We start from the raw sequence: 19,404 nt of genomic DNA on the forward strand, positions 1-19,404 counted from the left end.
CACTATTCATGATGCAATCATTGAAGAAAGAGCTGTCAATAGACAGCAAAGGCAAGTTCCTAGATGGCTTCTTGATACATTGAGGGACAGCAAACAAGATCAGCCTTTTGCTGCCCAGACAAGATCAGGGAATAGACAGATGCATGGTTACTTTCTTGAATTTGCACTCCTTGCTACAGCTTGCAATGAAGAGCCCTTGTGCCATAAAGATGCTTTTGACAGCAAAGAGTGGATGGATGCAATGAGAGCAAAGTTACAATCCATTGCCAAAAATGACACATGGGAATTAGTAGATCTCCCTCCCGGCAAGCATGCCATTGGTACTTGGTGGGTCTACAAATTAAAAAAGAAATCTGATGGCAGCATAGATCGATACAAAGCCCGTCTTGTTGCAAAAGGGTATGCTCATTGGCAAGTGCACCAACTTGACATCAAGACTGCTTTTCTTCATGGGGATATGCAGGAAGAAGTGTATGTCACACAACCTCCTGGTTTTCACTCTTTATCAGCAGGCTGTTGGATGCCTTATTTATTTATGTCACACCAGAGCTGACTTACAGTATGCAGTATCTCAGCTCAGTAGATTCATGCACATGCCCAGTTCAGAGCATTGGCAGGCAGTGAAGAGAGTCTTCAGATATCTCAGAGGCACTCAGGATTTAGCCCTCTTCTATGGTGATCAGGGTTCACTTACCATGCATGCTTACACGGATAGTGACTGGGCAGGATGTTGTGACACTAGAGCGTCACATACTGGCAATTGTTTTTTGCTTGGCAATTCATGTATCTCTTGGCTCAGTAAGAAGCAACTAACAGTTGCCACATCTAGCTGTGAGGCTGAGTACAGGGCAGCTTTCACCGCTACTGTAGAGTGTGTTTGGCTTCGACAGTTACTTACAGATCTTGGTATTCACTAGACATCCTCCACTATTGTCTACATTGACAGCCAGAGTGCTTTGGCCATTGCGCGTAACCCAGTGTTTCATGCGTGTACCAAGCATATTGAAGTTCATTATCATTATGTTCGGGAGCGGGTTGTCAGCAGGAGACATAGAGTTATCCTATCTTCCCACAGAGGACAACATAGCAGATATGTTTACAAAGGCACTTCCTCGTCCCAAGTTCGAAGTCTTTCGACAGGCTTTACATTTGGTTCCCTTTGTTACATGATCTGACATCCCTTGTACATTCATAGGTAGCTATATCCTTTTGGATGAACACGTGCCACGATGACTAGAAAATACTAGGTATTCTAAGACGTTTTCAGAGTACTTCAGCCCATCCCATGGAGGGGGGGTTGTAGGCCATCTCCTGGTGGTTCTAGTGATGCCCTATAGGCCATGGTATGTGCCTTGTAGGCATAAATATAGGCACTTGTAGTGTTAGTGCCTTTTAGGCCACATAGGACACTTAGTCCTATGTGACACCTAGAACACTTAGTCCTAGGTCTAGGTACAAGTACCTTGTACTCCTTTTTTTCACTATCTTAGTTTTGACGTGACGGCAGACTCTATCGACTCTTTGCATCTTGCTCTCTCTCTCTCTTTCTATTCTCTATTCATCGATCCTACACTAAGTAATTACAAAAACACAACAAAACAATAGATAATTCATATGGTCTCTTCTATCTTCATGTTGTCTTTCGTACATGATCTCTCTCTACAAATTGTGACTTTTCTTGTGGCACCAAGTCAGCACAAATGTAGATGAAGATAGAGTTTATTTGATACGAAATGGAACGCCACCTCAAGGTAAGTCTGCTAACATGGGGTCCATCATCTCTATCTTTCAGCATACATGCAAAATATCCATAGGCCGATACTCAAATAGGGGCACAAATTTAATGTAGACTATTGCGTCAGGACCCAACCATAGATCCCTTGGGACCTTACCTACAAGGTAGGTAATATGAGCCACTGTTCTCCCAAATAAGACTACATCTTGCATACCATGTAGCCTCATCTGCACACATATGTCATTAGGGGAATATAGGCTTGGATGGATTCAACCTGCTTGGCATTCTCACCTCCAAGAATGACCCAAATGAGCCTAAGCTCACTCTTTTATTGGCACAGGGTGTCGTAAGTATCTCTACACAAGGGCTATCCTAAAGAAACTACATGGCCTACATAATTGTCTCGAAGTTAGGATTTATAAATCCTAACCCTAGGTTACTTGGTCATCATAACACTAGCTTATTGTGTCCAAATGTGGACATACCGATTTGGCACTTCATTTCAAAATTCAAATATCAAACATGTAATGATCTCCATCATTAGAGGTAAAAGGCTAGCTGTTGATACATAGAAATGTTTGGAGAACGCATTTTGGTCCAAAAACATGTCAATAATTATAATGTTTGGCTCAACATGGCAAATAACTTTACACCAAGACAAGCTCAAATTACTTGATCAGGCGGAAAAATATTATAGATCAGCTAACATTTATCACTTAAGAAGTCAAGTTTGAAAGTTTAGCGTAAATTGCACTGAATCATCTTGGCAAAGACTATGAACAATTTATGACAGCGATGCGCCACCCACATTCAAAATTATGTCCAACGTGGTTATGCAAGAATTGGTGAGAAGAGGATTGAGTTTAGACTCCTTAATTCATGCACATACATTTTTTTGCTAGAGGAAGAGAATCACAAGAGGCAGAGGGAAAAATCAATATGAAGTTCTTATTTCACACTATGTAACAACATAAAAGGCAGTTGAGAAAGACAAATCATGATCATAATATCTGGTGGTTTTATTTAGGTGCAAACAACCAATGACATCAGAAATATGTTATTAGGGGGACTATACTAGCATACAATTGAAACAATTGACAATATTTCATTGCACAACAACATAGGTCTTGTAGGCAACGTTGGTGATGCGTTTAGTGTTGACGAGTGGCAATGGTGGATGATGCAGTTATTTCTAGAGATGATGAGAGTGCCAAGAGTTGAATCCAAGCTACGAGTTTTCTCTTTCAAGTTACAATTCGCAACACAGGTCATCATTATCACTCTTTATTTACTTTTTGTTTTGAAATGAAACAGCCATAGTATTGTGGAACACATGCCTCCAGATTTTTCTCCGTCCTAACTTAGTTTGCATCTTGTGTACTACTCTATCACAACCATAGGTTGGAGATCTACGCAAAAATCTAAAAACAGTGAATAATGCTTCTAAAGAGGTAATTTGTAAAGCATTGATTTATTTTGAGGGTTAATTTGTGATAATTGGCATATTAAAGTCATCTTCATAACTTATTATTCGAGCTCTGCAGGTTAGGGACTCTAACAAACTACGACAAATCATGCAGACGATTCTCTCCCTTGGGAATGCTTTAAATCAAGGAACTGCCCGAGGTAGTCATGGTTTCTGCTTTCATGATGATTGAGGAAATCCTGTATTGTCATGTGTGTATTGGTCTACAGAAACGATTAGATGTGATGGAAACCAATGATATTGCCTTCTCTTGAATGCTCAAAGTATATGAACCACCTTGATTTCATTTATAGCTAGCGTGAAATCTCAAGTTGTAGATTTGGTGGATGTGTGATACTCCGAAGCACTAATGCTCAATACATTTCTGTAGACTGTCTCTGTGTGTCCTTTTTGAGATGGCTAGCGTGGAATCTTAAGTTGCAGATTTGGTGGATGTGTGATACTTCAGAAGCAATAATCCTTAATAAATTTTTGCAGATTGTCTTTTGAAGTGTTATAACAATATGTATGAATCCTAGCTATAGTGTAAGGAGACATCTACCTTCTGATTCAGAGGGCTGCTTCAAGGCGTATGTTATCTGTGACACAAGTTCCTCCTCACCAAATATCCAACTCTTTAGGGCGTTTTCTACTGGTATTGTGTGCCTCACATGAGCTTCCCTCCTTCCTTTCCTCTTCCCTGAAAACAAGGGTATGCAGCCTATGGGAGCACTGGTGCTTCACCATTTGCATTCTAGAATGAGAACGGAACCATGTGGCCTTCGCTAGGCAGTATATAGAGACACCCAAAGCACGAAGGTGGACCTATAGTAACGTGAGTCTTTGAAACCCTTACGAATGGAGGGGTTGCAGGCTCAAGAGGAGTGGCAGTTCTTTTTGGCTCTCATATCCAGGCACGAAGTCACAATCCTTGGTACGGATGAGCATTTCTGCAATATGTGGTTCCTGAACCATGGACATGTACAGTGCAACATGCTACTTCCCTCCACATACATTAGACTATGCTAGGACCAATCATATCTCACCATGCTTGGCACTTTCTATGATGACAATCAGAGGTACATATGGCAAGGTGAAGTCCTACTCATTGTGGACTTCAATGCTAGGACCAAGAGGACACAGGAAGAGATCTTGGATTTGTAGGGGGATGCCATAGTATTGCTAGGTGTTTCGCTTGGAGTTAAAGTGCAGATCAAAGTGCAACACACTCTAGATCCAATATTTGCTAGATGCATGAGCTGCTCATCTACAATGGACTATAGAGATGGCCAGGGTCAAGAGAGATCATTCTGGCCACATGGGGGTGACCACAATCTAGTGGACTATGTCATGGGATCCCTTGTGTTCACATTATTTATTTTTGATCTCGTAGTACACCCCTTATGCGAGGAGCAGATCGTTCCCACTTATCTCGTAGTACACCCCTTATGCAAGGAGCAGACCGTTCCCACTTATCTTTGGATCTGACCATTCTCAAAACAAAAGCTAAATGCAAGCATAGAGTCATTTGGATATTGTCCTTGCTCTCTATAGTCTACATTGTCCTCAGGCTACACATCTTCATAGTGGTAGTCCTTCGATTGCAAAGTGTCTATAATGGTAGGTATCAAAATCCTGTGGGGAATAACGTACTATCATGTTTTGGATCATATGCAATTCGCATCACCCGATTGATGTGATACAACTTGTTGATTCACCAATTGCACGGACAGTCTTCATGGTTCTTTTCTCTTTTCATTCTTTACCCAACATGCTGCTCTGAATGTTGATTTTTTTGTCAGAACAGAGGGTTTTCCCTCTTGGTTTATAATCCCCTTCGAGCTGGGTATTCCATGACTTCATGCCATGGTCCTGTTACATCTTCGTGGTTCTTTTCTCTTTAATTATTTACCCAGCATGCTGCTCTGAATGTTGAATTTTTGGTCAGAACAGAGGGTTTGCCCCCTTGGTTTATAATCCCTTTTGAGCTGGGTATTCCATGACTTCATGCCATGGTCCTGTTAAATCTTCTAGAAAGTTGCATATAGATTGAAGCTGAGGCTTTTAAACAAATAATCGTTTTTGCAAATGTAAAGCCTTGTATGTGTTGGGATTAGTCAAAGTTATTAATATTTGAACATCCATTCTATTGTGTTTAATTAAATCATATGCGATGATTCTGCATATATGTGTGAAGTGATTTTGGAAGCGAATGCTGGTTTGCCTAGTGATTCCTTTTGTTTTACAAATTGTGTATTTTTGATTGTTGTGTTGTACATCGGTTGATGCTAAATATGAAAATACTTATCCTTTTCCCATTTATGATTTGCTGTCCCTGTGCTGCATAACTTATTCAGGATCTGCAATCGGATTCAAATTAGACAGTCTTTTAAAGCTTACTGACACTCGGGCAAGGAACAACAAAATGACTCTCATGCATTATTTGTGCAAGGTATGTAGGCATCCTGAAATCAGATAATGTGGGTTGATCTGTTGAATTCTCTTCTTTCCCTCATGAAAGGATACCCCTAGAGTATGGTCAGAGTTTTGCTTACTCGGAAGTGTGATTTCTAGTTGAATGACATAATAAACTTAGAATTTTCAAAACTTTCCTAATACCACAACTTAAAATTCATTCATAGCATATTCGTCCACATATCAACAGAAAATAAGAGATGGAGACAAGTGCACCGACACCCGACTGGGTGAGAATGAGGCTGCTCCCCCCCAATTGGGTAGGGTAAGCCCAGTTGTATTTTATATTTCAATGAAGCTTAGCCTTACTACAATGGTAATACGGATCTTTAGGCAAAATCCACTATGGTAATCCCAGAGTTATAGACCAAGACTCAAGTATAAGACTTCTACAAAGATGCTTTTGCCAAAGATAGAGCCCAAATATACATATGACCTAGACTAATCCAAGAAAGCAACCATTGGCAGTCCCTGGAAAGGTCCAGGTGAAGATAGTCACCAGCTTCAACCATCTCCTTTATCCCTAGAACACAAGCAAAACAGATATTACCGATTAGGGTTAGCATGAATAAGTCTAAACCCTAGATAAGGTAAGCTGAGTTAATTGGCAGCCCTCTAAAACAGCTAGGCAGTCAGAAAACGAGATACATACAGCAGGCTGATTGTACAAACAGTCAAGATGATGAGAGAGAAAAACTGGTCAATCTCTCACCCTTAGCCTGACAGATGAAAGGAACATCAAGATCGCCCATAAGGCATGTAGAGCAGCAAGAAGATAGGCTGGAGCAGAGCACCAGTTTTGGTGGATGAAGAGTAGAAAGGCTAGGAGTTAGGCGTGCGAGAGAGCAATCAATAGGAAAGCCAGAAGGGTAGACAGGGCAGCAATAGGACAGCACTTTCAGCAGCACAGCAACCTGGAAGAGCCCTGTTGGCAGGCTGGGATAAGGTGGGCAGCAAGAGAGAGAGGAGGTGTCAGCGAATCAGAATAGTAGCAGCAGTTTGGAAGGCTATGGCGGCAAGGTGGAAGCTGTTGCGCAGCAAGAGGAAGAGGAGATGGAGGATTCGGGCAGGCTAGGCCATTATTTTATAGGAGATCTAGGGCTAAAAATAGAGTAGCTTTTTCAAAAATAAGGAAGCTAAAAGTAGAAAATCTAAACTAGCTTTTTGGAATGTAATTTTGCATCTTTGTAGGAAGCGGTACATAAGTGTAAGGGGTCCATTTAGTTTTTTATGTTTTAAATAAGAGAGAGAGAGAGAGAGAGAGAGAGAGAGAGAGAGAGAGAGAGAGAGAGAGATTTTATTCCTGTTTTTTGGAAGTATTTTTTCTTGATTTGCTTGTCTATTTTTGCTTAGTCACCTTCTTCCTTTCTTCTTTATTTCTTGTTTTCTTTCTCTTTTGTTTTTTTGTTTTGTTCTTTTTTTTTTAAATGGGACATATTTTAGTAAACAATGGGTTTGCCCAAGAGACTGTTTTTAGAAACCCAATATAGCTTTTTATGCTTGGGCACTGATGACGACATAGTTGTTGGTTTGCTAGCTAAGTATGTTTTCCTTTTGTTTTTCAAAAAAGTTTTTGTTACCTCTTTTTTCTTCTCTTTCGTTTTCTCTTTTATTATCTGTGTAGATTTTTGGACTTTAGAACAACAAAAAATCTAAATTTGTATGATTGGACATATTCTAGTCTTACAAATGTATATATATAGAGTAGAAAAGCTAAACCAGCTTTTCAGAGAAGCATCAACTTTTAATAAATAACGTTATGAATATGGTTATTATTATTATTATTATTATTATACCCATTCACCAAGGTTAAATAATCTAGAGGCCTAGGAATCAATTAACCCTAGAATCAAGACAACTTGTATCTAACTCTAGACAACTTAGAATTCTACTAAACTGAGACCATCTTTTAGCAGCTCTCGAAAGGCTCTTGAAACTAGATACTCAAGGACTGGGTTTTGAGATCGCTTCCAACTCACTAAGCTATGCGATCTAGATCCATTCTCATTGACTAAGCATCATAGCCCAACACACCAAGGCTCACCCCCAAGGCCGTTGAGGTGTTTGGGAGGAATGATCGCGTATGGAGAACCCTTGTGGATGTGCGAAGCGTCGTCAGTCTCGTGCGGCACGTTGGTGGAGGGTGATCCGGTAAGGTAGTCAATTTACTCGTAACTTCACTGGTGTGAAGTCCACCCCATGCACTAGCTTCCGACATCTTGTCACTGAATGTGACTGTTGGATACTGAAGATCCATGGCCTTGCTGAAGATTGCAGAGAACCATACTGAAGATTGTGCATCACACTGAAGGTGATTGGTTGTGCTGAAGTAGACCGATCACACTGAAGGCGATAAGAGCTCTGAAGTCTGGAAAAAGGTCACACTGAAGGTGACAAGTGCTATACTGAAGATAGCATGCATGGTGATCAGCCATGAAAAGAGAGTACTCTAAGCTGCAGGAGAGTATGTGCATATCGTAGCAGAAGAAGCCCAGGCGGGATGTGAATCCTGCAATCAAAACTCACATAGAAGAATACACACGTGTGCTCAGTAAGATGAAATCTCAATAATGGAAAATAAAAATGTGGCTAGAAGAAAGAACCATGGTTACAAGCATGGAACATTTTGCACTGTGATTACTGTTAGAAACTCATTGTGCCCACCTGTGAGCCCCCAATTTGAGGGGACAAGGGGCAATGAGAGGTAGGAGGGCTGGAGAGAGAGAGACTCAGGTCGGCATCATAGGCAACCAGCACACGGGCTGGTTGCAGCCTGCAACAGCAGGTAAAACAGGGCTTTAGGCCTCACATGGAGGCTCCTGCAGCAGCGCAGACTGGCTGCACAGGGTGAAGGGGGACAGAAGGGGAAAGAAGAGCAAGAGGGAGAGAGTGAGAGAGTGAGAAGACTCAAGTGTGCGGGTGTGAAGTGATGAGCCACACCACAAACTCTTAGGTTTTATTAGGATTAGGTTTTACCCTATGACTGTCTTAAGACAGTCATAGGTGTCATATCTTTAATAAAGGGGTGGCAATGTGCCTTTACCCCAACAACCTCCCACCTAAAGGCCAATGTGCCTAAAGGGGAGAAAAGAATAAAAATTACAGCAATATACAGTTACTGTATACAAGACCATAAAATAAGAATGGTCTCATCCTAATCCCATGATGTGGCGGCAATGTGCAAACCGCTCTGTAGGCAAGCTCTTAGTGAGCAAATCTGCAGGATTATCATCAGTATGCACTTTCACAAGCTCAAGTCGCTTGTCTTCCAGTACTTCCCTGATGAAATGATATTTCACATCTATGTGCTTGGTCTTTTGATGAAAGACTGAATTCTTTGCCAACATGATAGCACTCTGACTATCACAATGCAAAACTGGCATATCTCCTGTAATGCCCAAATCTCCCACCAGCCGAGTAAGCCATATTGCTTCCTTGCAAGCCTCAGTGGCTGCAACATATTCAGCTTCAGTAGTTGACAGTGCAACGCATTTCTGCAACCGAGACACCCATGATATAGCACCTCCTGCAAATGTGAAAATGTAACCGGTAGTAGACTTCCGGTTATCTGCATTCCCTGCATAGTCTGAATCTGTAAAACCATGCACAAATGCATCCTGCCTACCATAGCATATGCACAAGTCTTTGGTACCCTTGAGATACCTCAAGACACCTTTCACTGCTTCCCAGTGCCGCTTGCCTGGATTTGCCATATACCTGCTGATGACTCCCACCGCAAAAGCAATATCCGGACGAGTGGCAACCATGGCATACATCAAAGAGCCAACTGCAGATGCATACGGAACTTTGGCCATTTCAGCCTTATCATCATTTGATCTGGGGCTGTCCTTATTGCTGAGTTTTAAATGTGGAGGCAACGGGGTACTAATAGACTTCCCCCCCTCCATTTTAAACCTCTGCAGTACTTTGTCAATGTACTCCTTCTGTGACAGAAACAAAAGTCCCTTGGACCTGTCACGAGTAATCCGCATGCCAAGAATATGGTTTGCATCACCCAAGTCTTTCATGTCAAAAGACTTATGCAGTTGTTTCTTCAAAGCACTAATCTCATGCTGAGATTTACTGGCAATAAGCATGTCATCCACATATAGAATGAGAAGCATCAAACTGCCATCCTTTGCCCGTTTGGTGTACAAGCAATGATCGGTTTCACACCTATGATACCCTTGGGACTGCATGAAGGCATCAAACTTCTTGTACCATTCCCTTGGTGCCTGCTTGAGTCCATACAAGCTCCTTTTGAGCTTACACACAAGCTGCTCTTTCCCTTTAACAGCATATCCCTCTGGCTGACTCATATAGATCTCATCATGGAGATCTCCATGAAGAAAAGCTGTCTTCACATCCATCTGACATAAATCCATGTCGTCATGAGCAACAAGAGCTAACACTGCTCTCAAAGTAGTCATCTTGACTATAGGGGAAAAGATCTCATCAAAGTCAATGCCCTTCTCCTGCTTAAATCCCTTGGCAACCAATCTGGCCTTAAACCTCGGTAAAGCATTTGAATCCACTTTGACTTTGTAAACCCACTTGCATGGCAAAACCTTTCTGCCTGCAGGTAGCTGCACCAAGTCCCATGTATCATTTTGAAGTAGGGAGTCCATTTCTGACTGCATGGCTTTCTCCCACTTCTTTTTCTCTGTTCTTCCCATAGCTTCCTTGAAGCTGGAAGGCTCACCACAATCTGTCAGCATGATAAAATCAGCCACATTATTGGCTCCTGGAACAAACCTGGCAGGAGGCCGTTGTACACGGGTGCTCCTCCTAACAAAATGTTCCGGATTAGGCTGCTGTCCAGCCTGTTCGTCATGCATGACGGGTGGCTGTACCACCATATCTGGCTATTCTACAGCCTCATCTGCTGGCATATCCAGTGGTGCATCATTGGCAAAATTATCTGGCTGATTTTCAGACTGTATACCCTCTTGAACAGGGTTATCTGCAGCAGCCTGCTGCTGCATATAAATGGGCATTCTTTGCTGTCCAACATCATCATAAATAACCCTCCTGTATTCCACAGGTTGCACGGGTTCCTTGTGTACACTATCCTCTTTAAAGATGACATCATTGCTGCATATAATCTTCCGTTTAACGGGATCCCATAACCTGTACCCCATTTCACCTTTGTCACCATAACCCATAAAGATGCATCTGATTGACTTTGGATCCAGTTTGGTGCGCAGTTCTTTGCGTACATGAGCAAAGCACTCGCAGCCAAATACACGTAAGTGCTTATATGAAGGTGGCTTGCCAGACCACACCTCCTCTGGCACTTTCAACTCCAAAGCCTTGTTTGGCGACCTGTTAATAATGTGAACTGCTGTTTGCACGGCTTCTGCCCAAAAGCCATGGGGTAATGCAGCATAAGACAACATACATCGAACCTTCTCCTGAATAGTTCGATTCATCCGCTCACTTGCACCATTTTGAGATGCATTATGAGGGGCTGTGAGTTCCTGTTTGATGCCCTTAGCTTGGCAAAACTGCACAAAAGCATGTGACACATACTCACCCCCATTATCGGATCTGAGGCATTCCAGCCTACGACCTGTCCGATTCTCAACCTGAGCGACAAACTTCTTGAAAGCATCTAAGGCATCGCCCTTATGCTTCAAGAAATAGACCCACACTTTGCGTGTGGCATCATCAATGAAAGTAATAAAATATTTTGCACCCCCTAGTGATAACTGTGGCATCTCACACAAATCAGTGTGCACTAGATCAAGCGGTGCTCTATTCTGGGGAGTTCTCCTCTTATGAGGAGTCACAGAATGCTTGCCAAATATGCAATGATCACAAGTAGGCAAATCTGAAAAAGAAAGAGACGGCAGATAACCCAAACGTGACAGTTCTTGCATTCCTTTAACAGACATGTGTCCCAACCGGCTATGCCACAATGAAACCTTTGGCAGCTCGGTTATGGCAACAACATGATTACCCACACTGGAAACATAAAGAGGGTACAAGGTATCACACTTATAACCCTCAGCCACTACAACCTGGCCATCAGTAATCACCCATTTGGAATCCCCAAATGTGGTGTGGTAACCACTGTCATCCAACAAGCCAGTGCTAATCAGATTTTTCTTGATTTGCGGCACATGGCGGACACCATCAAGCATGAATATGCGTCCATCAGGAAATACTATCTGTATACTGCCAATCCCTGCAATCTGACATGCATAGTTGTTCCCAAGATGAACAACTCCATGAGTACCTGTGTAGGAAGTAAACCACTCCCTATGAGGAGTAACATGAAAAGAAGCACCTGAATCCAAGAGCCAGGTGTGCATGTCATGTCCATCAATAACCAAGGTATGTGCAATTACAGCAGAAGAGCATAAAACATCCTGTATGTCACTGTCACTATCCTCTGCTGCAACATTCACTGCATCCAAGTCATCTGCCTTGGCCTTGCCTTTGCCTTTGCTTCCATTGCCAGCATCCTTTGTTTCAGCCTTCTTGGCTTTCTGATCCCTGTATGAACTTGAAGCACTTAGACTTCACATGTCCCTTCTTGCCACAATAAAAGCATTCAATATCCTTTTTACCACGGGACTGACTGCGAGATTTGGACTTACTAGCAGATCTCCCCTTCTGCTGAGTCCTGCCTCTATCCTGTACCTGCAAGGCATTTGAAGACTTGCTGCTCGCATTATTCTTCCTGCTCATCTCCTCCATAAGGAGAGAGCTCTCTACATCAGCATACATAAGAGTGACATTCGAATTTGACAGGGTGGTCTTGAAAGTGTCCCAACTCTCAGGCAGGGTACACAACAAGAAAGTAGCCTTGAACTCCTCATCAAGGTTCAATCCCTGTGCAATCAGCTGTGTAAAGATGGCATTGAACTCTCTCAAGTGTGAGGTCATAGCTGTACCTTCCTTCATGCGAAGATCAACCAGCTTCTTCAACCAATAAACCTTACTGGCTGAGCTCTTTTGGGCATACAACTCTTCTAGCCTCTGCCATAGGCCATAAGAGGTCTTTTCAGCCTGAACATTGAACACAAGAGTATCAGAAATAGTGAGCATGATGGCTGCCCTTGCGGACAAATCAAGCTCTTCCCAGTCATCAGCTGCCATGTCAGATGGCTTGACACCCTTCACCCTTATGGGCTTAGAAATATTCTTTAACAGAAGTACATTCAAGCACTGTTCTGCCCATAATGCATAATTGTGTGCTCCTTCGAGTTTCTTTATGTTCAGAATTGAAGATTCACTTCCCCCTGATGCCATATCAGATAAGGAAAGTATCTGACTCCCTGGAAGTAAAAAGGACTGAATAAAAATTCTGATTTCTAAAAAAAACCTGCTCTATCAAGAGCCAGAAGCACTCAGAATAGTGCTGTTTTTACTGTCAAAAGAATCTGCAGCAAAACAGTAAATGTCCCTGCAATCACTGTACCTTCTGACAAACTGTACCATGCTCAGATAGGCATAAAATTCTGATTTCTCAGAAAAAACAGTAAGTTCAGAATACTGCAGTTGCTCCACAAGTGCTTTCACAGCTGTCCGCACAAAACACAGCTGTCCTGATCACTTCTCCCACCTCAGATGAGGTATTGCACTGAGTTAATATGCATAAACCACTTGGCAAACACCCAAAAAGAAAAATGACACTTCAGCCTGTCACAAAACCTGCAACAGAAAATGGGATAAATCCCATGCAATCACCCTTCTGCCAAGGGGATAAAAGGCATCTGAAGATCTCTGACAGTAACCCAAGTGCCTCAAGCAAAATCTGAGCAAAAGCCCTTTGATCTGACACTTGTACCAAGTGAAAACAACCTCAACAGTGAGGTAGCATGCAATGTGAAAATCTCTCTGACAAAATCAACCAACAGTGTAATGCATATACTGCCCTGTGTAGAAATGACATACACAGATCCCAACGTACAAACACTCAATGAGGAACCTTTCGAGCACTATCAACGATGGACAGTTAGGGATCGAGTAAACTCGATGCGCCCTGGCCAAGCGTGGCTCAACTGAGGTTCTCTGAGTGTTGCACAAGAAATGTGACCTGCAAGAAAATGTCACCTCCACACTGCGGAAATCGAGGCAAATGTGTGCTCTCTGGCACCACACTACCTCAAGGCATACAAAGCATCAACTGCCAGGCAAAAGCCCTATGATCTGCTCACCCGGAAACTAAGATTCAAGCCCAGTAAAAGCATAAAAGACCTCTGCAAAATCAAGGCATTTCCTTCACGAAAACAGATAACTGTGCAATCAACCACACACTGTGGTTCTCTTCACCTCAAGCACGAGGTAAATGAAGGTACTTGCTGTACTTTCAAGAAAAACACAGTTTTGTAAACTGAGAGATGATCCTGAATCAAGAGCAGAGAGCTCTTTCTCCTTCTTTTTCTTCCCAAAAAAAATTCTGTCTGCTGTACTTCCTGTACCTGCGCAGTCCTGCTGTACTTTTTGTACCTGTGCAGTCCTGCCGTACTTCTTGTACCTGTGCAGTGTACGGAATCTAAATTTTTTTTTCGAAAGTCCTCCCTGACGCACGTCCTGTACCTGCGCAGCGTAAGTCCGTACGGATGTACGGCTCCTGTACGGCGTCCGTACGACAGGTACGGATGGCCGTACCTGAGTGCGCGTTGCGCGCTCTGATTCCGCGCGGCCTGGTGCTGTGCACTAGCTGCCCCTGCGCAGGCTAGCAGCTAGCAGCTGCTGCTGTAGCGCTAGCTGCGTGAGCAGCTACGCTGCTCGTGCTGCTCCGCTTGCCGCCGCCCGTGAGCGGCCTGCTCGCCTCCGCGCTGCGATGCCGTCGTTGCCTGCAGATCTGCGACGCCCGTCCGTACGGATGTACGGACGACGTACGTCCGTACGGCGCTGTCACCTGCTGACCCGCGCCCGCGTCTTGCTCACGCTGCCCGCGTGCTGGCCCGTTGGCCCTTGCAGAGGCTAGGTAGAGGTCGAAGGGGGTGGGTAGGCAAGGGTAGAGGGAGAAGTGGCTCTGATACTAGTTGAAGGGGGACAGAAGGGGAAAGAAGAGCAAGAGGGAGAGAGTGAGAGAGTGAGAAGACTCAAGTGTGCGGGTGTGAAGTGATGAGCCACACCACAAACTCTTAGGTTTTATTAGGATTAGGTTTTACCCTATGACTGTCTTAAGACAGTCATAGGTGTCATATCTTTAATAAAGGGGTGGCAATGTGCCTCTACCCCAACACAGGGCACCCTTATATAGGGGCCTGTGGTAGGCCAAGTCGGCCCAACTAGGGCCACCTACCAGGGCGAACCCTGGTCGGTTTTCTAGGGGCCATGTGGTCGGCCACCAGACAGGGTACCGACCCTGCTGGTTGGTCAACTCAAGGGGCCTGGGCAGTGCCTATAAAAGGCCCACTCCTCCATTCATTCTAGCATCCAGTGCAAGACTGAAAGCCCCTCTCCAAGGCTGTGTTCAGCACTCAGATCTGGAGCAGTTTGTGAGAGAGAGAGTTCATCAATATTCTCCAGCACTTTACTGTGTTTTGTACTGCTCCCTTGGAGCTATTTTTCTGCCCACCATCCTGTGGATGAATATACTCTCTCTCTCTCTCTCTCTCTCTCTCTCTCTCTCTCCGTCCATATTTATTTCTGAGTGAGGGTTTGTTGCATCTGTGATCATCTATCTGAGTTGAGTGTGTGTAAGAGTTGGAGAGATCTTGGGTGGAGGTTTGAGTGATTCATTCCCTCTTGATTTCTATCATGGTATCAGAGCCATAGGCTCTCAACTCTTCTTCATCAAAGCACTCTCTAAAGGAAGGAGTCCCTTGGCAGAAAGGCGATTCTGTTTTTTAGCTCAAGCTAGCACGGGAGGTCTGTACATATTTTTTGCTTCAGTTTTTCAGTTTGCTATTCACCGAGATGGATCAGCGTTCAGAAGCCTCTACACCCACTGCTCGTCCTTCCTCCTTCTCCAGTCATCTTCCTTCTTCATTTATTCCCAATTTTGGTGAAGCTGGAAAGCTCGATGGGACGAACTATCCAATTTGGAAAGTCAAGATCTGAAGCCATCTGTTGGCACGGAAGCTGTGGAAGATAGTGATTGGGACTAAGGAGAAGCCGGAGGACATTGTGGACAAAAGAGGTGAAGTTTTATTTGAAGCAGATGCGGATGAACTCAATGCATGGGAGAAGAGGGATGCTCAAGCCTTAGCAATGCTAATTGGTACGACAGCAAATGATGTGATTCCTCATATCCAATGGGCAGAGACGTCTTCAGAGGCGTGGGCCATATTGAAGGAGCTGTATGAAACCGATAATATAGCCCGTATCATTACTCTTAGCATCAGCTTTATAATCTTGATATGAATGAGGGTGATAGTGTGCATGACCATCTGACAAAGGTGAAAGTCGTGCCGGACCAGCTCGCAGCGGTTGGTCAGAAGGTGGAATCGAGCCAATTGGCGTTGCTCACACTCCACAAGTTGCCACGGAGTTTCAAAAGTTTTGTGACTACGGTCACTGCGGGTCAACGGACTAAGCCAATCACCTTTGAGGAGCTTGGTCCACTCCTGCTTCAGGAGGAGGCTCGAGAGAAACTCTTTACGCAAACCGACGAGAAGGCATTAGTGACCAAAGACAAGCCTGGAAAAGGCAAGCCAAAGGGGTTCAAGAAGTCAGAGGACGCTGACCGAAAGAAGAAAATGAAGTGCTTTTACTGTGAAAAGCTTGGCCACTCCGCCAAAGAATGCCGTAAGAAGAAGGCGAATCAGAAGCGGAAGAGAGAAGCCAGGAACAAAGAAGAGCCTAAGAATGATTTTGCCAATGTGACGACTGGACAGTTGTTTTTAATCAATGAACATTGTTCAGCATATGCAGTCAGTGAAGGAAAAGAGGGTTGGTATGTTGACAGCGGTGCTTCAAAGCACATGTCTAACAGAAAGACTTGGTTCAAAACCATGGAAAGTATACACTCGAATTCCAAAGTTTCTGTCGGGGATAGCCGGACGTGTCCTGTGAAGGGCATGGGTAGTATTCCTTTCATTACAACCGCGGGTGAGGAGAAGGATATCTCTGGAGTACTTTATGTACCCAACCTTTGCAAGAACTTACTGTCTGTAAGTCAGATGGACAAAAACAACATTGCAGTTCTCTTTCAAGATGGCAAGGTCACTGTGACATCCAAAGCAAATGGACAGATGGTGGCTCAAGGAGTTCAAGAGAACGGACTATACCGCTCAGTGCAATGTTGGTTCATAAAGACAACGGAAAGTCCAAACTTTAGCATGAGCGCTTCGGTCATGTCAGCTATGAAACCTTGGCTGAAATGTTAAAGTCGAAGATGGTGGATGGACTTCCACCAATTACAGGCAAGGATGGTGTCTGTAGGGCTTGTCTAGAAGGCAAGCAGCACAGGGACAAGTTCCCACAAGAGGCTTCGTTTCGGGCCAGCAAACCTCTTGAGTTGGTTCATGCCGACATTTGTGGCCCAATGTCTACAGCATCGTGGGGATCCAGGTACTCACTTCTCTTTGTGGATGATTTTAGTAGAATGACCTGGGTGTATTGCTTGGCCAAAAAGTCACAGGCTTTCGAGAAGTTCAAGGACTGGAAGGCCAGAGTTGAAAAGGAGATAGGGGAGGATGTCAAGACGTTCCGTATAGACAGGGGGAGAGAATTCACCTCAAATGAGTTCAACACATTTTGTCCCAAGCATGGGATCAAGCGACAACTCACCACAGCACATACTTCTCAGCAAAACGGGGTAGCCAAGAGGAAGCATAGAACCACCACAGAGACAGGGCTTGCTATGCTCCGAGATAGGAACCTTTCTAAAGCCTATTGGAGTGAAGCTATCAATACAGCCGTACACATCCTCAACAGGACCAAGATGAAGGCCGTTAAGGACAAGACTCCATATGAGGCATTTTTTGGTAAGAAGCCCTCTATCACTCATCTTCGTATTTTTGGTTCTAACGCATGGGTGCATGTGCACAAGGAAGACAGGACCAAGCTTGATTCCCGGAGCAGAAAATGTGTCTTTGTTGGGTATAGCGAAGAATCCAAGGCCTATCGACTCTTCGACCCAGTAAAGAAGCAGATTCTTATCAGTACCTGAAGAACAATACCTGGGACTTAGTGGCCAGGCCCCCGCGACTGAAAGCCATCGGCACTAAGTGGGTATACAAACTTAAATACAAATTAGACGGCAGCTTGGATAAGTATAAAGTAAGGTTAGTGGTCAAAGGTTTTGCTCAAACTAAAGGCATGGATTTTGATGAAACTTTTGCTCCCACAGCTCGCATGGTTACTATCCAGACAGTGATCGCCCTTGCTGCCCAATTCCAGTGGCCTATTTTTCAAATGGGCGTGAAGCCGCATTTCTTAATGGAACCCTGGAGGAGGAGGTATACGTAGAGCAGCCACCGGGCTTTCAAGATCCGGGGTCCCCATTAAAGGTCTGCAGGTTGAAGAAGGCGCTATATGGGCTGAAATAGGCCCCCAAAGCTTGGTACCAAAGGATTAATGTATTCTTTCAAAGGATAGGGCTAAGTCGGAGCCCTTCTGAGGCAAACCTCTACTTGTTCATTGAGAAGGGGTTGCGATTGGTACTCATCCTCTATGTTGATGATCTTATCTTGATAGGTGACCATGTCAAGAAGATTTCTCAGGTCAAGGAGCTACTCATGTCTGAGTTTGAGATGACTGACCTTGGGTTATTACACTACTTCCTTGGGATAGAAGTAAAGCAGGCATCCTTCTCTTCAATGCTTCTATTTTGTTGCTCTTCTAGATGTCAATCTTCCCTTAGAGCGTTTCGATATCCTTGGGTCATAATTGACTTGTGAGGATGATTATACAATGCATGTTCTCCTTGTTCTCTCGTTCCTTCTCCACAGCACATTGAACTTGGCCATAGATAGACCTGTCCAAATCTTGTTTGCTTTCAGTAAGCTTCTGGATTGATTCTTCCAATTCATGTCGCTCCAAGTCCAGTGCATGTGCTTTGTCACTGAGCTCTTTGTTTTGCAATTGGAGATCCTGCATACTATTATGCATTGCCATAATAGTAATATTTCCCAAATGTGCAAGTTCTTCTGCTTGGGCTCTTTGCACCTCACTTGCTTGCATAGCCAATGTCTAAGAATGGTTCAATCGATTGCAATAACCGAGTAATCCAGCATGTCCCTTGCCAACAAACCGAACAACATCATGCACTGTATGAAAAGGAGGACTCTTTTGAGTGGGAGGGTCTAAAGGATACAAGTTTCCATCAAGATGCTTCTTCCCCCTTGCAATCGAAGACTGTGGAGCACACTTTGTGGAGTTCCACTATATTCCAAAGAACGTGTGCTTGCATATTCTGCCTCCAGTTGTAGGTTCACATGGTACTTGTTGGATATGTCCTCGAATGTGGACAGAATCCTATTGTCATTATTGGTTTGAATCTTGTCTTGGTTCTGCTCCAAACGCTTCCCTTGTAGGCCCTGATCCAGGCTTTCAACTTGGCCTCAATATGGGCTCTCCCAGTTCTTCAACATGGAGACTTTCTGTGGATGACTGCTCAGAATCTTCCATCCACCACCTGAAGTTTGCTTCCTAGTTGAAGACTTTAGATCATCTTAGACAACTTCCCCTAACCAGTTCACTCCTAGTATCATAGTAGTAATCAAGACCAACTCCTCTAGGTTCATGGACTAGCACTTCATCTAGATTGACCGGGCCATTAACGGGGTTTGTAGTTACACCACATGGGCTTGCCCGCTCA

The 19,404-nt window shown here is 43.9% G+C and overlaps 1 protein-coding gene across 4 annotated transcripts in view; it reads left to right on the forward strand.

Annotated features, from left to right (window-relative positions):
- The window catches only part of LOC147883499 (formin-like protein 14), a 77,806-nt gene that overhangs the window by 32,337 nt on the left and 26,065 nt on the right, over positions 1-19,404 (forward strand). For all 4 annotated transcript variants that reach the window (XM_087399275.1, XM_087399273.1, XM_087399274.1 and 1 more), the window contains exons 10-13: positions 2,922-3,002; positions 3,136-3,186; positions 3,280-3,361; positions 5,558-5,652. In XM_087399275.1, coding sequence (XP_087255401.1) covers positions 2,922-3,002; positions 3,136-3,186; positions 3,280-3,361; positions 5,558-5,652 — 309 coding nt within the window. The remainder of the gene's footprint in view (positions 1-2,921; positions 3,003-3,135; positions 3,187-3,279; positions 3,362-5,557; positions 5,653-19,404) is intronic.

This window comes from Dipteris shenzhenensis, chromosome 28 (assembly GCF_047967505.1).
Source record: "Dipteris shenzhenensis isolate YYH24624 ecotype China chromosome 28, Dip_SZ_1.0, whole genome shotgun sequence".
Taxonomy (NCBI): Eukaryota; Viridiplantae; Streptophyta; class Polypodiopsida; order Gleicheniales; family Dipteridaceae; genus Dipteris; species Dipteris shenzhenensis.